Here is a 24,610-nt window from a genome sequence, read left to right as displayed (position 1 = left end):
AAATTATGAAAATCAAATAACCTTCTGTTAATTAAAATAGAAAGACCCATCACAACAGATCTAAACACATTAAAAGTACAGGTTATTTGCTTGAGGACACTGTAAGTCTTAATAGAAAAAAAATTTTTTTTAGGATATTCCTTAATAAATTTAGGAAGAAAACTACCAGATGACCCAGCAATCCCACGTGTACCCCAATGTTCATTGCAGCACTGTTCACAATAGCTAGGACAAAACCACCTAGATGTCCACCCACAGATGAGTGGATAAAGAAGTTGTGGTACATACATACAATGGAATAAGATTCAGTCATAATAAGGAATGAATTTGAGTCAACTGTGGTAAGGTGGATGAACCTACAGCCTGTTACACGGAATGAAGAAAGTAAAAAAGAGAAAAACAAATATCATATATTAACGTATATATATGGAATCTAAAAAAACAGTACTGATGAACCTATTTACAGAGAAGAAATGGAGATGCAGATGTAGAGAACAGACTCATGGACACAGTGGGGGGAAGAGAGGCTAAGACAAACTGAGAAAGTAGCGTTGACATATACACACCAAGTATAAAACAGCTAACTAGTGGGAAGCTGCTATATAACACAGGGAGCCCAGCCTGGTGCACTGTGATGCCCTAGAGGGATGGAATGGCAGGGAGGGGATATATGTACATAATTACAGCTGATTTACACTGATATACGGCAGAGACCACCAAACACTGTAAAGCAATTATCCACCAATTAAAAAAAAAAATTAAGAAAACAAGTCTTGTTTGTAATTATGAAAACTAAACAATTTTTAAAACACAGACTGTTACTCAGATCCATGGCTATTTTATACATTCACTTACACTACTTGTCCTCATCTTCAGGTGATAGATAAGCCAGTTGTAGTTAAACTCTGTTTGCTCCACATTAACAGATTTAGGATGAATAGCAACTACTCCATCAGTCTTTGTGTAAACTTTCACCCTTTAAAAAAAGTTAAAATGTAGTTAAAAAAAAAAACAAAAACACTCTGGAGGACTCCAAACCATCCCAGAATCGAAAGAAACTCCACAGATGAGTTTAGCTTATTTCTGCATTATGTATTTCTAAACTTATATTTAAGGAAAGAGAATTTTTACTTTAATAAGACATGGAAAAGTATCAGATAAATATGAACACTCTAAATCATAAAATAAATCCTCTTATAGGTTTAATTATTCAACATGTTAGAAAAGGGACAAAATATTCCTTCATTATGTTAATATATATACCATTAAAAGACAAAGAATGAAATAAATACCTGAGAGAATTCTAAGTGAATCAGACCAAGAGAATAATCTGTATATTTTACTTCCCTGATGGCTCAGACAGTAAAGTGTCTGTCTACAATGCGGGAGACCAGGGTTCGATCCCTGGGTCGGGAAGATCCCCTGAAGAAGGAAATGGCAATCCACTCCAGTACTATTGCCTGGAAATCCCATGGACAGAGGAGCCTGGTAGGCTATAGTCCACGGGGTCGCAGAGAGTCAGACACGACTGAGCGACTTCACTCACTCACTCACTGTAAATCGTAATACTGATAAACCATGATACTGATACTACTACTGCTAAGTCGCTTCAGTCGTCTCCGACTGTGCAACCCCACAGATGGCAGCCCACCAGGCTCCCCCATCCCTGGGATTCTCCAGGCAAGAACACTGGAGTGGGTTGCCATTTCCTTCTCCAATGCGTGAAAGTGAAGTTGCTCAGTCGTGTCCGACTCTTTACGACCCCATGGACTGATAAACTGCCCTCAATTTCAGTAATAACTGAAATGATCAATTTAAAAAACGGGGAATTTTGTTTAAAACGTAGTTCTGATTTTTAAAACCCTATTCTAAAATGTTTTAAATGGCCTCATATTCACTGTACCTCCAGCCCCATTTCAAAACAGGAATACTTGAAATAAACATACACAGCTCCAGTACGGTCTCTCCATTCTTAGAGAGTCTTTCCTTTGATAGTTAAAGATTTCACCTCAATTTGTAGGAGTCTTTAGTTAATATTATTCAACAGGGAGATATGAAATAGTATTGTTATATAATCATTGGTAATTACATTATAAAGGGTTAATCCATTAATGCTTCCTCTGTTTTTGAGGGTATCTTTTTCATGGTTTTAGGGATCCATAAAATCAATCATAGTCATAAGCCATTATTTAGAATAAAATCAATTATTTTTCCTCACCACACAATCTATTTAACCAATGTCATCCTGCAACCCTACATCACTAGAGCAGCAGGATTTGGTAAACTTTTTCTATATGGGACCAGAGACAAAGTATTTTAGGCTTTGGGGGGATTCTGTCACAACTACTCAACTCTGCTAATGTAGCTAGTAAGCAGACAGAGAATAGGCATGGCCGTGTTCCAACAAAAATTTACACAAAGATGTTTTTCAGCCAGTATGCCAAAATGTGCTGACCCCTGCACCTTTACAAAACAAAGCATCAATCCAAAGAGAACTACTGATAGATTTTTTTTCATCAAGTCTTCCCAGGATGGCAGAGGGATATACAAAATGTATTTCAAACATTTAAGCTACTTATAACATGTTAAGCTACCTGTACATTTTAGGGATATATATGAAGAATTTGAAAAAGTACTGAAGTTAAAAAATACTCAGATCACATAAGATGTGAATAATCCAATCACAATGATTAACATTCATGTTACCCTATTCTCAGGTACATTATAGATTTCTCAACATCTGCATTCTTAACTACTGAATTCCTTGTTATGGGGGACTGTCTTGTGCATTGTGGAATGTTTAACAGCATCCATGGCCTCTATGTACTAGATGCCAGTAACACATATGTCTCCAGTTATAAAACCACAACATCTGCAGAAATTGTCAAAGGTCCCTGGGAAGGAAAATCACCCATGCTGAGAACCACTGCACTAGAACAATGACTGCACTTTAGGCTGCCTTTGAGGTCTATATTTTTTCATGTGTATAGAACAACCAACTCTTTCACCTAACATTAGTTCAAATATTTTACGTCAATATACAATGATTTTTTTTTTACACCTAACAGAAATGCCATACAATATGGTCTTATAAAACCATAATTTTCCCACTGCTACTAGACATCTATGTTGCTTACAATATACTTTGCAAAAAACATTTGGAATGACTTCCTTAGAACATATTAAACCACTGGGCCAGTGACTCTTTTAATGACTGCTGATACCTAATTCTAAAGTGTCTTCTAAAAGTCTGGCACGAATTCACATACTACAACCCATATGTGACTTTCAGTTTCTCTTTTTTCTTCAATAGAATGAGTTAGCTTATTGGGCAAAAATATGCCTTATTGTTGTCTCCAATTACTATCGAGGCTGACTCTATTTGGACCTATATTTAAAGCTATACTTTGCTTCTCAAAATAGGTAAACTCCCCACAATTTCATCCAAAGAGCTAAAGTACAAGATTATCTGTTTCATAAGAAAGGAAAAAAAAAAAAAATCCTGAAACATAATCTACTCCAAAGCAAGTTCCACTGAGGCACTGCTTTTTAACAGCTGGCTTACTGTTCTCATATTTACGTGCTTAGTCATTCAGTTGTGTCCGATTCTTTGTGACGCCATGGACTGTAGCCCACCAGGCTCCTCTGTCCATGGGGATTCTCCAGGCAGGAATACTGGGGTGGGTTGCCACGCCCTCTTCCAGAGATCTTCCCAACCCAGGGATCAAATCCAGGTCTCCCACACTGCAGGAGAATTCTTTACCATCTGAGCCACCAGGGAAGATCATTTACACTGGCATTACTAATATTTTTTGTGAATACTGGGTGACAAAGGAACAGACTTCAGGATGTGCAGTGAGGGACAGTGGTATCTACCTCAAACAGTTTGCCTTCCCTTAAATAGCCAAAGTTAAGAATAGGGACCTACTACAAGTAAGAGCAAATGTACAATACAAGCCGTGTTGTAGTAGATGATTTCAAAAGTTTGAGAGAACTACAAATAATTATAATAATCTTCAATGCTTACATTTTTCTTTTTTTACCCAAATTTAGTCGGATTTTAGCAACTTTGGGATATAAACCAGCACAGATGACAGCTTTAATTATCTTCTCATTATCTATTCGGGGTGGGAAGGGAGAGGAAAAAAAATAAAAGTAAACTACTGATACAACTGACAACAGCAGCAAGTTATTTACACTGTATTTCCTGCTGTACCTGAATTTATATTAGATTCTGGATCTTGAGGATTTCTACTGCTTACAAATCCAGCTCCAAGAAGATGCTCAGCAAACTGCCCTTTCATGTTATGCAGCATCTAGGGAGCAATGGTAACAAACAGAACTAGAATACCTTCCACACAAATCTATAGGGGTTATAAAGTGTGCACTCATAAATAAATTTCATGGTGAGCTTTCCCTGCTTAATAAAATACTCTTGCAAAAATGTGATGTTTTGTAGCAGGGTAGAGTTAACTACAAATTTATAAAAATCTGTTTCTGTCAACAGGGTTTTATTGAAACAAAGCCACACCTACTAGTCTACGTATTATCTTTGGCTGCTTTTGCATTACAATGGCAAAGATGAGCAGCTGCCAGGGAAACCATGTGGATATTAAATTGAAAATATTAATCGTCCCATCTTCTATAGAAAGGGCTTGCCTATGGTAGGGAGTAACTGATGTTTCAGAATTACTTTATTAGGCAAAAAGACTAATTTTCAAAATTGCTCTCCATCCCATATTTTGGGGGGAAAAATACAGAAAAGCATACAGTAAATAACATTCACATATGTACTACTGAGAACTAACTATCATTATATCCTGGTTCAAAAGCTTAAGGCCTGTTTCCTGTTTTTAAGAAAATGACCATGAGTGAAATAATACATGCTTTGTTATAAAAAGCATTCAAATAATATAGGAAAGTACAAAAGACTTCCCTAATCTCAATATCATCAGAAATATCATTAAATAAACAATATTGCAGATACTCATCAGAATTGGACAAAAATGCCATCTTAACTACGATAACAGTACAGAAGCTGTTTTAATAAAAGCATTTAATCTTAGTTCAATTTAAGTCAATTAAACAAAATTGAATTAGATGAATGCAACAGTTTTATAATTGTAAGATATTTAATAAAGAAGCCTTGTGAGCTTAAAATAGATTATGAAATATAGTCATTAAAAAAAATTTAATTATTTATTTGGCTGTGCCAGGTCTTAGCTGTGGCATGCAGGATCTTGCTGTTGTATCATGTGGGGTCTAGTTCCCTGACCCAGGGTCCCCTGCATTGGGAGCTCAGAGTCTTAACCACTGGACTGCCAGGGAAGTCCCAAGTCATTTTTAAATATATATCCTTTCTACGAATTGTGTGACTTTAGTTTTCCTACCTAATTTCTCTTACAACTGAATCGCCAGGCTACCTCCTGATTTCTATAACCATTACATTGTTCAGGACAATACCTCTTTTTCTATATCCATAATTCTCAATACCATTTTGTATTTTTCCATATTTAAATAATTTCAATGTATACTCAGCATGTATTCTCCATTCCTAGATTCTTTTTGATTCACCTCGTAATATGCATTTTACTCAGTAAGTTTTCAAGGTCAGCTCATGAGTGTCTATTTCAAGTGCTTTCTTGAGTGTCTGTAATTTTTCTTTATACTTGAATATCTTGACAGGATATAGTATTCTCAAATAACACTTGGATTTAACTATCTTTTCATACTGTAGTTCAAGGGACATGTTCTTACATATATCTCTGAATACATATTCAATTACTCCTGGATTTTCTATGAAGAGACACCTGTTACCTTCATGATAGATCAATGCTGTCCTCCTGTTTATGAGCTTCTTACTTATTGCTTTATTTCTTTCTTTCATGGCTGCATATACAGGCTGTGATTATCTCAAGCCTTCCTTCTAGGTAATATTTTGTTTTAAAAGATTGCCCATTTTGCTCCTTATGATGCTATGGCCTTCAATTTGTCTTCTTGGCTCAGCAGTCTTTTCATTCCTTTTACTGGTTTATTTTCTTAACTTGGACTGAAACCACATTCTTCAACTGTTCCTAACTATGAAACAGTTGTATCTTCTGCTGAGATATGCCAGGTTCCCTTCTTTTATCCATTGGCTATAGCATCTTTCAGAATTGTCATTATCCTTCTTTTAATTCTGTTAATGTTTGGGCAAGTTTAAATATGCTGGATTCTGGATTCTTTACCCCTCTTGTAGATCTGCTAAATGTCCATTACCAGAGTTCATGCCACATAGCTGAAAAGGTGTGGCTATTCCTACGCCTGCTGGCTTGAGATCACTTCTCTAGTTCAGCGCAGTGTCTGATGTTGCATTTGCCTTAATTGTTTACTTTCTTCTGTTTCACAAATGTCTTCAATAGTGTTTTCTCATTACACTAGGTCAGTTCAGGATAAAAATACCTATCTAAAGTTTAAAAAGAGATACTTGCCCTATTTGAGTTTAAAACAGATTTTAGAAGTATCAGTGAAAATTTTAGAACAAATCTTCAAAATGGCAACTAAAGGATGAGTGCAGAAAGAGTAAACGAGCTTCTGTGTTTTCTTACTAAACTCTGGACTTGTTTCTTCTCTTAGCCATTATTTTATTATGCTAATTTACATCTTTTTCTTGTGCTACTGCAGTTGATTTAATAGTCTCTTCTATGATTTTGTATGATTCAACTTCACAAGATAGTCATAATTAACTTTTGGGTATAGAGCTGACTATACAGAATGGATACATATATCCCCTAATCTAACATATATGAGAATTACTTCAAAACACTCATCATTACCTGCAATGTATTTGAAGATAGAAAATATTCCCAGCAATAGTCTTTTTCATATCTGAAACCACGTTGTTTAGCTTTTTCCCATCCCTAGGGGGCAAAGAAATAAAGTATTAATTTTATTCCCCAAGGCAAAGATTACTTAGTAGTTTGTTTTTATTTTAGTAACAATGTTTACCTTCTGATTTTTAATTTTCTCTGTAAAAAAAACCAAATAATTTAAAAAATAACAAATTACAAAAACGTGAACTCCTTATGATCCTAGTCATTAAGAGGTAACCAAAACTGAATTTACAGACCTTTCTTTACACAAATAAGAGCAAATTATAAAGTAATGCACTGTTCATTTACGTAAAATAGCACCATTCTGCACATGGTGTACTAATCAAAAAGAACACCCTGTTAGACAAATTTCAATGCTATTATATGTTTTCACCTTCACAAATATGTTTTGCTTTAAGTTAGCAAAGGGAGGAAGATGGGAGAAAAAAATACTGAATTAGCTCAAAAGAACAAAAAAAATACATAAACAATCCCATAACAGGAAACTGAGTCTAGAACTACAATAAAAAGATACTGTCTCCATACCCTAAATTACACTTAAATGTTGTAAAGATGGATGAGGCATATTTATCCTCAGAAAAGCCTGGCTGTAAGAGAAAATGTCTCTCTTTCTTGAAGCGTATACATGATTATGATCCTCTATCAAAATGTTAAATCTGAATACAGGTATAGTTTATTACTGAACAGGAAAGAACCTTCCATCATAAACGTGAATAAGACAAAGATGGAGATAAATAATAGTAAATAATGTTTTAAAATAAATTGTTCACTTGTTCTGTTATCAAAACACAAAGAACAGACTTTTTTCCAAAAGGGAAAATGTAATAATGCACTATCACAAAATTGGAAAGTGTATAATTTTTTTCACATGTTCACCTAATTTTAAACATTTTCACTAATTTAACTTATTCCTGATAACTATAACATATTTTAAAAATTTAAATTTAAAATGTGTCCATTTTACCTTAAATGCATTCACAACAGTCAGGTGGTCACTTTTAGTATCCTTTGCCAATTCCTTTCTTCTTGCATCTGCGACCTTTTCTTTTCCCTTAAAAACAGATGAAGGCAGCTTAAATTGCTCTGATGGTATATAAAGGAGAATGGCATTCTAATAAAAAGTGTATCTAAGCAAATAACTACCCTGTGTTAAAAAAAAAAAAGAAAGAAAAACCTAGCTTTTTATTTGTATACTTCTTACCAGTGGAATCACAAAGGGATCTTTGAAGCTGAGACTAGCAGCAATGGTGAGTACCGGGTCTAAGCAACAGAACAGAGCTCCAAAAAGAATCATTTTCCCAATGTGTGGTTCAACTGGTAATCGTGCCAAGTGAACTCCAAGAGGCGTCAATTCTTCTTGTTTATCCAAAGCATTCTGTAAAGTAAGAGTTTACGTTTAAAACAGACATTGTAAAGCATCATATTTTAGTTCGCTTAAAAAAAAAACAAGTGACAGGCCACTCATGTCCAAATGCCCTTATATTGTTCAGCTTTAGTTCTCGTCATCAAAACATTAGTTTTGAGGTCAGCAAAGGTTAGAAACTTATTTAAACAAACAAAAATAAAATTAACTCACAATTCAGCTTTGCTATAAATGTTAGAAGAAAAATGAGAAATAATGTATTAGCATTCAATAAGATAAAGAAAATCACTAAGTACAAGAGTTGTTGGGGGCGGGGAACCCAAAAGACAAAACATATACTCAGAGTATACAATGCCCAGCCCTCAACTGCAGTACTTTAGGAGACATGAAACCAACAGCAGGGCAAGAGATAAAAGACGTATCTAGAGTCCTCCAAATGGGGGTGACTTCTGCTCTGATTCCCTAGGTAATGTGATCCAATCATCCCGCGAGAAAAGTTGCCTGAAGACATTAACAGAAGAATCATAAAATTCTTTTACAAAAGAGTTACAAAAGAATTACAAAAATTACAACTCCAGTAATTGGGGAGAGAAGGAAGTCTAGAGAGGTGAACAACACTGGAGTATCTTTTACCAGAGGAGGCAACATAAATCCTCTCTGGAGGAAATTATCACCCCAAGTTCCAAGTTTTTATCCACAAAGATCTCTGTAAATACAATGTCCAGTACACATTCAAAATGACAAAATCTGAACAACAACAAAAACAGCAAACGATAAAACTAGTATTACTCTGGCAACCCATGGGTAGTTTGTTACAGGGGTAGGGGAATTAGAGGTACAAACTAATGGACTGTGTAGGACAGACTACAGGGATGTACTGTACAACACAGGGACCATAGCCAATATTGAGCTCTACTAAAAGTTTATGAAAGAATTTACCTTAATCTTACAAAAACTCTTTCAGAGACTAGGGGAAAAAACACAAAACTTTCAAGCTTGTTTTCTGAGTTTAGAATAATCTTGGTTCCTGCTTGACAGGGACGTCTGGAGAAAGGGAAACTAAATAACCTTATACATGGGAAACTTAAAACAATGGCAAATTGAATCACAGCAAGTTAGGTTTCTTTCAGGAATGAGAGTTGGTTTAACATTTGAAAAACTAATGTAATTCAATACATTACAAATTAAACATAAAAAGCAGCATAACTGGATAATCTCATTAGAGGAAGAAAAGGTATTTGATAAAAACACAAACTTCCTTGAGTTTCTACAAAAAAATCTTCAAAGAACATGCTCAACGAATTATTGATAGCTTTTCCTTTGAGGATAAGAACATAAGAACATACACTATCATATCACTTCTGTACAATATTGTACTAAGGATCCTGGATGACAGCTGGAAATAAATAAAATTCCTATTATTTAGATGTGATTGTATGCAAAAAAATCTACATACAGTTACCAGAATAAGTGGGTTTCACAGCATTAATGAAAACAAGGCCAACATTCAAAACCAACTTGATTTTTGTATAGCAGACACACAAGAAAATGCAAAATTTTGAAGTCTGAATAGAAACCAAAAATACCACTAATCAAGATCTCACTCTCTTAAAGAGTTGTATGATACACAGAAAATGCTGAAATACCAAGAGATTAAATAACTAAATCAATGGGAAAGAGCATGTTTTTGCTTGGTTAAGACTCAATATTGTAATTAAGACAGTGTGATACCAGCTCAAGAAAAATATACATCAATAGAATAAAGCAGAGTCTACAAATAGACAAACCCAGACACTTGATCGATGACAATGCTGCAGAACAAAGCAGAGAAGGAAACGGATAAACTTTTCTCTAACAGTTTCAGTCAACTGTTCCACATATCTAAACACTGATTCTTACCTCGCCTACACACACAGACACACACACACATCAATTGCACGTGGATTGTATTTCTAAGTGTGAAGAAGAAAAACTGAAAACAGTATTATCACCAGGGTAGATAAAGACTCATGAAAGGATGAAAAGCAGTAACAATAAAGAAAAAACTGATATATATTGCACATTAAAATTAGGAATTTGTTCACCAAAACACTAGTAAAAAATGATAAGGCAAAAATACAGACATATGGAATACACAATTGACAAAAGGCTCAGATCAATAGTATACAGAAAGTATATATAGTGACTTCCTATAACATAACACAAAAACTGGCACCAGAAATTTACAAATGAGACTATCCAAATGGGCTGGAAGCATGAAAAGCTGCATACAAATTCAACAGTACTCACTATAATACAAATTAAAACTATTAAACTACAACATACCTATCAACATGCTTAGAACAGAAGACTATAGGTTGGTGATGCTATAGAGCAATGAGAATACTCACCTACCACTGGCCCTGGTAGGAATGTAAGTAGTTTGACAACTTTGGAAAATGGCTGGGCATTACCTACTGAATTCACTCCTACACGTATACCCATGAGAAACACTTAAACATGTACACTAAGAAACAGTAAAATACTTAAGAATATTCATACCAGCGTATGTAACTGCTTCAAATTGGAAATAAGCAAAACGTCTTCGGGGCTTCCCAGGTGAAAGTGTGAGTGTTAGTCGCTCAGTTGTGTTGGACTCTTTTGCAACCCCATGGGCTCTGTCAGGCTCCTCTATGGAATTCTCCAGTAAAGAATACTGGAGTGGGTAGCCATTCTCTTCTCCAAGAGATCTTCCCGACCCAGGGATCAGACCTGGGTTTCCTGCACTGAAGGCAGATTCTTTACCATTTGAGCCACCAGAAGCCCCAGGTGGCTAAGTGGTAAAGAATCCACCTGCCAATGCAGGAGATGCAGGTTCAGTCCCCTGGAGAAGGGGAATGGCAAGCCACTCCAGTACTCCTTCCTGGGAAAAGCCAGGGACAGAGGAGCCTGGTGGGCTGCAGTCCATGGGGTCACAGAAGTGGCGGACACAACTTATCGATTAAACAACAACCAAAAATACCTTTCAGTAGCCATATAAAGAAATGAAAATGAATGAACTATACACAGCTAAAAGCAGTAATGCACATGAATTTCACAATGTTTACTGAAAGAATTCAGAACCCCATTCTTCCAAAAGTCCCATCATCCTATGTGGATTTCTGTCAAGTTTATAAAGGATCAAATTAAATCAAGCTCTTTACAGAGATGTATTCTGGTTGGTAAAATCATCAAGAAAAGCAAAAGACTACCATTAGTCATGACAGATATTATTTTTGAGACTCAGGGAGTGATGGGAGAGGGTAGGCAGTGGTCTTTTAGTATCCCAGAGATGTTCTTAACTTCTTGACATGAATAAAAATAACACTGCTCACTTTGTAATAAATCATTAAGCTGGATGGTTTGTTTTGCTCTTTTATCCTGGATGGGCATTCTGCATTGCATAATAAAAAAGTTTTTTTCAAAATGCAGGCTTCAGACCCTACTGTTGGCAAGGATGTCCCAGGCCTTTTCATCATTTTGTTGCTTGCAAATGGCTCAGTAAAGACTGGTTCTTAAATTCAGTCAGGAGAAAGGAAGTCACCCCACTCTGGCTTCAGACTCCAGCTATCCTCTGGTCATCTGTCTCTACCAAAAGTAAGTTGATTCTCTGATCACCACCCAGCTCTCTATTGCTATGTTCTATTAGAGAAACATCCAGAGGGGAAGACTTTAATTTTACAGTCAGTAAAACCATACTGTTCCCTAAAGTATCAGCAACCTCACTAAATCTAACCCAAATTCAAACAAAAATGATCAGATCAGTTACAATACTTTTCATTTAAACAACTTATTACTCACATTACAAGCTTATTTCAGTGTTTTCATATGGACCAAATTCTCAAAACTATCTACACAGATGGCTCAAAAACTTTTTTTAATATGTAAAATATACCCATTAGCATCCTCTAACCCACCACTAATCAACAGAACTTGCAGCACTGATGGAATGTCATTTCTGCACTGTTCATGCAGTAACCAATAGCATGTGTCTATTCAACTTCTAAAGTCTGTGAGTATGACCAAGATACTGAATTTGCAATTTAATTCAAAACTTAAACAGTCACCTGTGGCTAGTGGATACTGAGCTGGACAGCATAGTTCTGTTCTTTCTCTCTACTTTGGGCACTAACTTACAGCCAGTCATGTGCGGCTTCTCAGCGTGGTATTGTATAGGGATGGCTACCAACTAAGTGGGCACCTAAGACAATGAAACCTGTTCCTCAAAACACTGACTTCATAAAATAAACCAACGGGAAAAAGCTGTTAAGAAAATGATAGGTAGCGGGATATAGTCTGGGAAAAAGTCTGCTAGTATTCCTTCAAAAATAGAAAAGCTGCCTTTATAAGATGTCCATACTGTCATTCAGTTGTTTAGATTTGACAAAGCTATAAAAACACTATGAAAATCAGAAAGAATAGAATACAGCAACCAAATTCCTTTCAAGAATACAAGTGAAGAGGATCAAAACAGGAAACTGAAGGATTCGAAAGTTTTAAAAGATTGAAATGCAAAGCTTTCAAAATTGTATATAATTTTACGTCATGCCTATAATGAAAAAACTTGTGTGGAAATAGCCCAGTATGATAAGTAGATCACAACAGTATCAGTTTATAACTTATTTCATACTTAAAGCTGAACAGCCAAATAGTGAATCAATTTGGTCCTGCACACTCATTGGCCTACTTTGCAATAATTAAGAGTAAATTTTATAATTAGCTTGCTTTACTTAAACACTCTAAATCTGTCAGAATTTATTTAAAAACAAAAACAAAACAAATTTACCAGTTCCATCAGGTGTTTTATGGAGAGTAACACTGCTTCATTCGATGGTGGATCCATTAGCCTACTAAGAAAGTGAGCAATTCCACCTAGTCTTAAAATCTGGGGAGAGAAAAATATAATTAAACATGTCATATATGAACATAGAGTTTAGTCTTTCCCATGTCATTCACTCGAATAAAGCATCAAACATATACACAATTTTCCAGTTAGATATTTTACCAGAATAAGTTAAAATGATGTTTGTGATTCTAAATGTTTAAAGGCCAACATACTACTTTCAACACCCACTAACTCTATTAATGAGAAAAGTAGCTGGTTAAAATCTCAACAAGTTGATCACCAATTATCTTCAAAATAAGGTGGCAAATTTTATCAAATATATGATGCTGAAAAAAAGGTAAGTAGTTTATAATGAGGGCATCTTAAGATGTAGTGACAGTAGCTAAGATTTACTGAACACTTTCCATGTGCCAGGCACTGTTCTAAGAATTTTACAAAGTTAATTTAAATAACTTGCCCAATATAAAAGAACTAGCTTGCCACAGGACTTGGGATTCAATCCCAGATAGTCTGGCTCTAGAGCATTATATAATTAAAAGCTGTTTAATATACACGTGACAGAAGCTTAAAAACAGTTTACAGTTTATCGATTTTGAACTGTATAGGTTCATGTCAATGCAGATTTTTTTTTCAATAAATATAGTACTTGCATTTTCATTTTACAGAACTTTAAGTGCAGGGGAAAGTTTGTGTTCAATCAGCAAACACAACATGTAGAATCAACAGAACTAGGGTCTGACTCCACACTCTAACCAAGCTGTTTCAATGACCCACCCTTGGGTGAGTCATTTTCTGGAGGCAGAGAAGAGACAACTGGCAAGTCTAACCCTCAGGCTCCTTAGGGTCAAACTATACTAACACAAAAACAAATGGTGGTCTAAATTCTTTCTGGCAGATTAACATATTACTTTCCTCTATAAAACATGCTGAAAACTAGAACCTTACTTAGTTTAATTCTCCCACTTAATTTACCTTTATCTGTAAACAAAGTTCTTCCAAAGGCGTTCTTAAAATTTCTGGCAGTTGATAGTCATCTAGAAGGCTTGCTCTAAGACTGTTATATAGATGATAGCAATGACCAGGTTGAACTCTTTAAAAAGAAAAAATCCAACAACAAGGGGGAGGGGAGCAGGTAAGTATTATCAGTGACTTTTTAGAATTCCAGAGAAAAGAAAAGGCAGGGAAAGCAGTCAATATCTATTTCTTACAAGCCACATCATAACTAATTTACTTGTTACTTCATTGTTATTCATATATTCCTTTTCCTCATCTGTTTTGAATAAACTTAAATCCACTAATCCTAAATCCTAGTTCTAAAAAAGACAAGACTCCCTTCCTCCTACCAATAATTTGGTTACCTGTTTCTTACAGATTCCAGACTGGATGACACAAAATCAGCAGTATACATAGGTTAATCTCTTTGAGCCTTATGAGCACTTTATGTAACAAATCCTGGTATTATGTTAACCTATTATTATTTTAAAAGCTCTTAGGTATGTGCTATCTAGTGAGCTCTCAGAGAGATGTTGGAAACAATTTTTTTCCCTTATTTGCATCTACTGATCTGAATGATGGGCTTATCTGGTGGCTCAGAGGACCCATAATCTATCTATAGGATCTCCACCAAGGACCACATAATAAATAGTTTGCACTGGCCTTCAATCTTAATTAGCTTTGCTAAAGGAAATTTGTATCACAGAGCCCACAGGGGACTATTTTCCCTTTGAATTAAAATACTATATACATATATAAGCTAAATCACTGTATGGTATACCAGAAACTAAAGCAACATTGTAAATCAACTATACTTCAATTAAAAACATCAACAAAAGCACTGCAATTCCACAATTAACTTTCACCAGGTTAGTGGGGATGAAGAATTCTATAAAATGCAGTACTTTACATTTAGTGACTGGTCTGCATGGGGAAACCTCAGTCTTGCTAGGCTCCCAATCAAATTATCCCCTCTTAATAGAGCAGAAGGAGGTACACTTCTTGGACTAAGCCCGGACTATGACTCAAGAGCACCGACTGCATAATCCAATAAACTACCTGAAGTCAAGTTATACTGGAATAACCTGCAAACCTTATAACAAGTGAGCGACAGCTTTAAATATATAGTATAAACTTATTAAAAGGCTGATAAAAAAAAATTGACAGACCATTTAACTCTTTCCTTACTTAAGCTAGTATCTGAAAATTATGGGAAAACTTTTTATTCTACATGTTAAGAGGTAAAATAAACACTCTTCAAACTCCAGACATGATTCTATCACTCGTATGAGTTAGGGTGTAAAATATTCTGAAGTATACATTAAAACAAGTAATAAGTGCAATTATTTGTGTTACAGGCAAATCTTTTCTCCAATCATTAAAACAGAGGTATTGGACTTCCCTGGTGGTACAGTGAATAAGAATCTGCCTGCCAATGCAGAGGACAGAAGTTCGATCCCTGGGTCGAAGAAGATCCCACATGCTGCAGAACAGCTAAGCCAGTGCACCACAAATACTGAGATTGCACTCTAGAGCCCACATGCCACAATTTCTGAATCCCGAGTGCCTAGAGCTTGTGCGCCCCAACAAGAGAAAGCATCACAATGAGAAGCACGTGCACTTCAGTGAAGAGCAGCTCCTGCTCACCACAAAAATTACCACGGGCAACCAAAAAAAACAAAAAAAAGGTATTCTTATTTCTCATGCTATCACATAAGTGGGAAAAAGTATTTTCCTTGGTAACTCATAGTGAAAAACCAATACAGCTGTGAAGTATAGTGATTAGGAGCCCAGGCTGTGGAACCAAACCACCTAAATTCAAATTCCTGGCTCTGCTACTTATAACACTGTGTGACTTTGGAGAGATGACTTTATTTCTCTATACCTTGGTTTCTTTACCCTCAAAATAGAGATAATAACCTACTTCATAGCACGTGGGAGGATTAAGCAAGTTAATGTGTATAAGCCTCTAGAGGATGATCTGACATTCAGGTATTATTAATAGCAATCATTATTAGTAATATGTTTTTTAAAAAAGAAACACAATCACAGATAATATAGCTAATAAGATAAAGAATATTTAATTAACCAGACTGAGGAATTAGAGGTAGAAAAATCGTAAACTTAAAAACCTGACAGATACTTTTTCCTTTTGGAAAAACTATGATTAAAATGACTCCCCCATCTGCTGGGGAGTAAAAACATGCTTCAGTTAAGTTTTTAAAAAGATGAAAGGGAACTTCCTCAAATAAATTTGGTACACAAAATTTTGGGTGTTTTTGTCAAGACTTCAAAGGTATGATCTTACCTTCCAGCTCGACCTTTCCTCTGTTTAGCGTTAGCTTTACTAACCCACTCAGCAGACATTGTACTGATGTTGTTCTGTGTGTCAAAGTGCGTCTCTTTTATTTTTCCTCCATCTATTACATAAACTACATCATCAATGGTAATGCTGTTTGGAAAACAAATACATAAAAATTGTTAAAAACACATCTAAAGCATATTAGCTTATATCAGATCTACAGATAGGGATCTTAAAACACTTTTTATTGAATCAACTTGATTTCAGCAGTTTAGGATTTTCACCACTCTTCCACATTTACAAATGGGGATCAGACAGCGCATCACAGGCAGTATCAGCAGCTTTGATGGCAGCACCCAGAGCCCTTGTTACAGATCATGTGCACAATTCTTATCTGCCCTCAGTCAAACTGCACAGCTTGCCTGCTGACTTGTAACTAGCTCTGTGAGCCTTCCAGTGCCATGATTTCACACCAGCTTCTGCAGAACAATCTGTTGCAATGACTGTATTGGTATATTAGTATCTCCAATGGAATAATTTTAAAGGGTATATATAACTGATTACCAAACAATCTATCAATTCTACTCCCAACCAGAAGCACTGACCTCAATCCTCATGCTTCTTTAGGGAAGCTTTAAAACAATCACTTAAAAGCCTATTTCTGAAGAGGCTAAAACATTAGTATAAGTTAAAAAAAAAAAAAAAAAACCCATGTTCAATGCAACTAAATTAAAATAGGTTTAAAGAAATTACTAAGTATTTTGTAGAAAAAAGATTAAGGTATGTTAACTGTTATGGTGCTCAAAACAAATGTAATCATTAGTAGTTGGTAATTAAAAGACAATTTTTACCTAGTCTCTGCAATGTTGGTAGCAATAACTATTTTCCGAACACCAGGAGGAGTTCTTTTAAACACCTGCAAGAATACATACATCAAAATCGCAAGAGTGAATTTCTGATACATCCATTCTTACAATTAAAGTAATTACTTCAAGTACTGTTCACTTTTAGCAATTTTGTGTTCATTCACTGGCATATGCATCTAATATTATAGATATATTCATATCTTATACACATCTTCAATATCACAAAATTCCCTTATGGTGAACCAAATCTCCCATAGATATCAAAACCCTATTACAAATAAGATTTCAAATGAAAAGGTTATAATTTAAAGATTATTTTGATTTATAGATATTTAAGTGGTATACAAAATTATTAATATATTTAAATATGGTAACTTAAAAAAAATTTTAACAAATGCTGCAGAATGCAAACATTTACTGTGCTGTCAAGTTTTTTAAGGGAGAAGGACAGAAGTGTAAAGAATTATGAATTACTTAAAAACTATACAGATAAAAACAGGGCTTCCCAGGTGGCTCAGTGGTAAAGAATCTACCTGCCAATGGGGAATACAAAAGAGATGCAGGGTTTGATCCCTGGGTCGGGAGGATTATCCTGGAGTAGAAAATGACAACCCACTCCGGTGTTCTTGTCTGAAAAATTCCATGGACAGAGGAACTTGGCGGACTACAGTCCACTGGGTTGCAAAGAGTCAGTCACAGCTGATTAACTGAGCATGTACAGACATACAGATGATACCAACCAACAAGGCACGTGCCCAATCATTAGAATGAATGCCAGCTGGCTGTACCACTGTATACCAGCTACTGAGACTGAAACGGACTTAAAAAGATCCCCTTCACATAATAAATCCTACGTCATAATGTAGACACCACTTGGCTGAAAAGCAAAAAAAAACCAAAAACAACAGCCTAAACTTGTCTCATTTATAAAAATGGTAATAAAAGAAAATATTTGCCAGTCTAGTCATATATCCTCTAGCAAAGGAATCAATATTTTATGGTTACGGCATGAGCGGTGAAGTACTTCCACACCAGATACTCTTTTGTTCAATCTTTGGGATCAAGAGCTCTGTCTTTCCTCTTCTCTTCCCTCAGACATGCACACTGTATCTAACCCAGCTAGCTGAGCCTTACTCAGAACTATTATCATACCAGCAGAGATAGTAAAAAGCCTTCCATTAAAAATATGTATATTATTTCTTACAAAGAGAGTGGAAAAAATGGATCCATCTCATTCTACCAGGGCCTGCAAATACAGTGGAAAACTACCTTTCCTTTGGGAATGCATTCCTCATTCTAACTAGAGAGATCCCTGAATCTGACAAAGTCAAAACATCCAAAACCATAATTAATAATACATCACTGAAATCTCATGCCTATAAATGTACTAATTCTGTTAAATCAAAATCTCAGTATCAAACTGTGTATGACATAGATTATTCATTGCCAGGTTGAATTATTTTTATTGGTTTTCACATAACTTTTTATTTTATTCAGGAAACCCAAACAAGCTATTGATAAAAGCAACCTTTAAATGTTTCCCTAATGCTGATGAAACTAATGTGATTCATGGATTACCCTCTTATCCAAATTTTTGTGCAGTCATTCCCTGAAGACTCATTTGCAAAGGTTCTCAAAGAAGTATTTTTTGTATGGATTACTATTTTAAAATGTGCTTTCAAAAATAAAAGAAAATAAAACATACAATAAGCAGTCCTTAAAGCTTGCCTCAGTTTGAAAGATAAATTTAACAACATACCTGTGTCTGGTTAACTGTCGGCATCAGAGAATGTAAAGGTATAATAATAAACTTGTCTGAAAATTAAGAAGAAAATTAAACTTTAAGATAAACAGCTGCAGAAAATTCCATAAAAAATACATGGAACAATGAGTTCAGATGCTAAGTCACATTAATTCTTATATTCCTATGTACAATCAGATCAAGTATATACATTTTATATACTTGTTAATATTTTTTCTGCAAATTCTAAATTCTTATACAATGCTGAAAAGTTGGTAGCAACCTTTTCAAATTATATTTAAAAAAATACAACACAAAACATTAACTCCATTCCCACCACTAACTAAAGATCAAAGGATTTTATTTAATACGGATGAATATGTTTGTAGACTTTGGGTAATCCCACTTTAATCAAAGAAAATTTTAAATTTTAAAGCAAATTACTTATTAAATTTCCATGCCCACTTAAAAATAATGAAATAGCATTGGTAAAACGTAATACATTCCAAAAGTCGCTCACATTAAAAAAATAATCATTTTGTTAGGAATATTTAGGTTACAAAATCAAGTTGCTCAAGCCCATTCATGATTATCAGTCAACAGACAGTTTGATGTAGTACTGTCATGGGAAGGAGAGAGAGAGTGTTACAGAATCAAGGGTAAATTTCAGCCAGATATAGCTACCAAAGTGCAACCTAACTTAAATCTCTGGCAAGAATGTCCAGAAGACCCTGCTGCTGCTGCTGCTGCTGCGTCACTTCAGTCGTGTCCGACTCTGTGCGACCCCAGAGACGGCAGCCCACCAGGCTCCCCCGTCCCTGGGATTCTCCAGGCAAAAACACTGGAGTGGGTTGCCATTTCCTTCTCCAATGCATGAAAGTGAAAACTGAAAGTGACGTCGCTCAGTCGTGTCCAACTTGTAGCGACCCCATAGACTGCAGCCCACCAGACTCCTCTGTCCTGCCCTAGGTAGCTGTATTTTCCAAGAAAAAGAACTGCTGTTACTCAGGAGATACAGTGCTTCCCACAGCCTCTATGACCCTCCTAAATTGTAAAAAGCTGTCAAATAGTGCTTGACAAAGAATATCTTCCATTACCTATCTCTGTGACACATTATGAAATACATCCACTCTAACTTGAATCAAGCCTTCAGATATACCTTCCAGTTGGCGGGAAAACAGGATTAAGAGATGATCAAACGAAATACTAGAAAGATTTAGACATCTCCAGAAAGTAGAACCTAGTCTTTTCCACCATTAGGAAAGAAAAGGGAAGATGGGAGTGCCGTTCTAAAACTAAACAATTTACCACTCCGACTTTCTCTACAGTCTGAGCAAGCTAGTTGTGAAAGATACTTTGGGGGAAAAAATGGGAAAATCTGATTATGGATGGGATTATCAGATGATGACAAAGATTTCAGTTCAGTTCAGTCATTCAGTTGTGTCCGACTCTGCGAAACCATGAATAGCAGCATGCCAGGCCTCCTTGTCCATCACCAAATCCCGGAGTTCACTCGAACTCATGTCCATTGAGTCAGTGGTGCCATCCAGCCATCTCATCCTCTGTCGTCCCCTTCTCCTCCTGCCCCCAGTCCCTCCCAGCATCAGAGTCTTTTCCAATGAGTCAACTCTTCACATGAGGTAGCCAAAGTACTGGAGTTTCAGCTTTAGCATCATTCCTTCCAAAGAAATCCCAGGGCTGATCTCCTTCAGAATGGACTGGTTGGATCTCCTTGCAGTCCAAGGGACTCTCAAGAGTCTTCTCCAACACCACAGTTCAAACGCATCAATTCTTTGGCGCTCAGCCTTCTTCACAGTCCAACTCTCACATCCATACATGACCACAGGAAAAACCATAGCCTTGACTAGACGGACCTTAGTCAGCAAAGTAATGTCTCTGCTTTTGAATATACTAAGTTGGTCATAACTTTTCCTCCAAGGAGTCAGCATCTTTTAATTTCATGGCTTCAGTCACCATCTGCAGTGATTTTGGAGCCCCAAAAAATAAAGTCTGACACTGTTTCCCCATCTATTTCCCATGATCTTCGTTTTCTGAATGTTGAGCTTTAAGGCAACTTTCGCTCTCCTCTTTCACTTTCATCAAGAGGCTTTTTAGTTCCTCTTCACTTTCTGCCATAAGGGTGGTATCATTTGCATATCTGAGGTTATTGATATTTCTCCCGGCAATCTTGATTCCAGCTTGCGTTTCTTCCACCCCAGCGTTTCTCATGATGTACTCTGCATATAAGTTAAATAAGCAGGGTGACAATATACAGCCTTGATGTACTCCTTTTCCTATTTGGAACCAGTCTGTGGTTCCATGTCCAGTTCTAACTGTTGCTTCCTGACCTGCATATAGGTTTCTCAAGAGGCAGGTCAGGTGGTCTGATATTCCCATCTCTTTCAGAATTTTCCACAGTTTATTGTGATCCACACAGTCAAAGGCTTTGGCATAATCAATAATGCAGAAATAGATGTTTTTCTGGAACTCTTTTTGAAGTTTTTGAAAGATTTTCTTTAAGAGAAATTAAGCTGGTGGTTATACTTTGGCCACCTGATGCAAAAAAAAAAAAGACTCACTAGAAAAGATACTGATGCTGGGAAAGATTGAAGGAAGGAGAAGGGGACGACAGAGGATGAGATGGTTGGATGGCATGACCGACTCGATGGATTTGAGTTTGAGCAAGCTCCAGGTGTTTGGACAGGGAAGCCTGGCATGCTGCAGTCCATGGGGTTTCAAAGAGTAAGACACGACTCAGCGACTGAACTGAACTGAAGCTGGTGGTAGAACTATAAATTAATACTTCCATCCCTGAGTATAATTAAATCAGAAAGCTAATGAATTATAATAATCTTTAACATCACACCCTTTCCCTACTTCCTCCAAAATGATCTCCACATTTTTCTTGGAAAATACATACACACTCACATTTTTAAAACTAAAAGTAGATCATATAATAGTTTATGATGGGGGAAAGAAAGGCCAAAGTTGGAAGGTTCAGCCAGAGAAGTATTTCCGTTTTAAAAAAATATACATGGTTATACAGTTTAATTATGACCTATACTTTTTCTACACAGAAGTTACCAATGATGAGGAAAACAGAAAGTAGTATAGAGAAGTCATAGTAATCAGACAAAAATATTTTTGCAGTGAGAGAATAGAAAATTAATTATAGTGAATGATTTGAGAGCATTACCATGATGGGATTTAAGAAGTATTTTAGCCAATAAAATTAGATCAAAATATTTTTCAGTATTTTCAAAAAATAAAATGTATCAAAGCACTGCAACAGAGTAAGGCTAGAAAGTATATTCAGAACTATTTAAAATACTAAATGGAATTTGCTTTGATTTTACTAAAGTTAACAGTGACTCTGGAAAAAGCTATAACTTAATTTCACAGGAGAAAAATGTTCCAATGCACTTCTCTAAAACATAAGAAGTTGTATCTTTCAAAACATCCTATTCAACAATCAGATCATCTGAGAATTTTTTTTCTTTTAAACTTCAGATGTTCAGGTCACATTCTAACATTTGGCAGGTCACGTTCTAATACCTGGCGTGAGGGTGCGATCTGGGTCTGCATTTTTAAAGAAGTGCCATGAGTAACTCTGTTGTACAGTTAGAGCTGAGAAATACTGGCCTAAGAGGATAAATTCAAACTTCTTTTCTGCCCAACTAAATGCAGAAGTAAGTGAGGAAACAAAAACCTCAAATGCCAAAGACTCGATTTTATTGGGCAAATTTGGGCAGAGAGGGGAAACAGTCTCACCATAAAACTAAATAAGGAACTTCACTACGTATCTACCATCTTCATCTCTGACCCAGAACTTTAGGGGGCAGGGGGGGGAATCCAACTTTTGAAAAAACTCAACTTGGACTATAATAAGCTCAAATGAAAGAAAACAACCAGGCTACACATAACTCAAGTATCATTCTTAGAATGGCAATAAAAATACATTTCTAAAATACCTGATTTAAACATCACTTGTGACATCAAGAGATCGTGTAAAGTGCTGATGTTGTCCCAGCCTGGTAGAAAGACCAATATTGCACCATCCTATGCAGAGGGGAAATAACTGTTATAAAGGATCACATAACAAAATAAAGAGTATAATTCTGTGTACAATTAAGTCTTCGTTAAAATTATACTAGCTCAAGATAACTTTTAGTTACTAATTATAACTAAAGAAAGAGTTTGCTTTTTAAAAATAGGATTTATAATCCAGACATTTCATTTGTTGAGTCTTTTCTTCAAACAGGTCAAACTGCTAAATGATTTTGTATTTTGAAATTCTTGCTCCTGGTATCAAAAGCTATTTCTTCCAAAGATTATTTTTTTAAAAGCATTTAAGAGAAAATTTGAAATTGAAATGTTTCACTTTTGAAAATTAAAGAAAAACAAAACTAACCTCTTCTTCCAAAACAATGTATCGAATAAGGGCAGCAATCAAATTCAGATCAACTTTTTCATCATCCATCACTTCTATAACATCTACAGTGCTCGCAGAATACCTATCAAGTCAAATATAAAGTCATGAAATACTTGACAGCTTCCTGACATTTAACTTACTTATAAAATTTTAAAATTAACTCAATCTACAAATGGGAAAACATAATAAATAAAAAGAAATACTGGGATTATGAGAGTGTTTACAAGTCAAATCAGTAGAGTATCCAGCTAGAATTATGAAACTCGAAATGTTATCCTCAGGGCTTCTCTGGTAGCTCAGCAGTAAAGAATCCGCCTGCACTCCAGTATTCTTGCCTGGGAAACCCCACGGACAGAGAGGCCTAGCAGGCCACATTTAGTGACTAAATAACGAAAGAGCTGGATACCACTGAGTGACTAACCAACAATGCTACCCTTAAATACGTACAAAGTCAAGATGAACTTGCATCTTGTTTTAGTCATTCAGCCACTATGTCCTCACTTTCAAACAAAAACAGACTTACCTTTGTCTCAATTCCCTTAGATAACCTGGCCAGCGTTCTTTATAGATTGCTTCTTTTTCTTCTTTTTCTTGTCTATTCACATGCCCTTGCATGAAACCTTTCTTAAACTGGGATCTGTGTTCTTTTTGTTCTGGAACATATCTAAAATAAAAATACTCTTAAATAGCTTCACTTTATTTAAAATTGGTTTTCACTAATATCTGACTTTTTAGGATTTTAGAAAGAAATTTTAAAGAACATCTTCACTATACTTTCTAGTAAATGCTAGTTAAATTTATTTACAAATATGAACATGTAACATTTTAGATTAAAATCATTCTTTATGAAAGTATGTCAAAGCTCTAGATAATCTTCAGCAATAAAAATTTAAATGGTAGAGTACCATCTTTAAGTTTGAATTTACTTTTATATCAAAAGTTAACATTAACATAGGTTCAAAATAATAGTTAACACTTGCCTAGACGACTCACATTTTGAATATAGGTGGTTTCTAAACGTGAGCACAAATAATTCCCTGGGGAGTTTGTAAAACAGATTCCTCAATCCTCTACCTTGTGATTTGAATACAGTAGGTCTGGCTGGGGTCTGCTCATCCAGCAATTTTATTTAGTGCCCCAGGAGATTCAGTGTATTTATAACGGTCTGTAGATCCAT

The 24,610-nt window shown here is 35.6% G+C and overlaps 1 protein-coding gene across 1 annotated transcript in view; it reads right to left on the bottom strand.

The window, feature by feature from the left end:
• Positions 1-24,610, bottom strand: part of DHX36 (DEAH-box helicase 36) — a 48,121-nt gene that overhangs the window by 4,169 nt on the left and 19,342 nt on the right. Inside the window, exons 10-23 of the mRNA XM_004003234.6 lie at positions 23,957-24,097; positions 23,413-23,515; positions 22,973-23,060; positions 19,020-19,075; positions 17,246-17,310; positions 16,401-16,544; positions 14,072-14,189; positions 13,040-13,138; positions 8,074-8,247; positions 7,837-7,923; positions 6,816-6,899; positions 4,217-4,316; positions 4,028-4,118; positions 856-976 (exon numbers count right to left, since the gene is read on the bottom strand). Of these exons, the coding sequence (XP_004003283.2) occupies positions 856-976; positions 4,028-4,118; positions 4,217-4,316; positions 6,816-6,899; positions 7,837-7,923; positions 8,074-8,247; positions 13,040-13,138; positions 14,072-14,189; positions 16,401-16,544; positions 17,246-17,310; positions 19,020-19,075; positions 22,973-23,060; positions 23,413-23,515; positions 23,957-24,097 (1,471 nt within the window). The remainder of the gene's footprint in view (positions 1-855; positions 977-4,027; positions 4,119-4,216; positions 4,317-6,815; positions 6,900-7,836; positions 7,924-8,073; positions 8,248-13,039; positions 13,139-14,071; positions 14,190-16,400; positions 16,545-17,245; positions 17,311-19,019; positions 19,076-22,972; positions 23,061-23,412; positions 23,516-23,956; positions 24,098-24,610) is intronic.

The sequence above is a fragment of the Ovis aries genome, chromosome 1, assembly GCF_016772045.2.
Source record: "Ovis aries strain OAR_USU_Benz2616 breed Rambouillet chromosome 1, ARS-UI_Ramb_v3.0, whole genome shotgun sequence".
NCBI classification, from domain to species: domain Eukaryota; kingdom Metazoa; phylum Chordata; class Mammalia; order Artiodactyla; family Bovidae; genus Ovis; species Ovis aries.
This window is presented reverse-complemented; position numbering and strand designations above follow the sequence as displayed.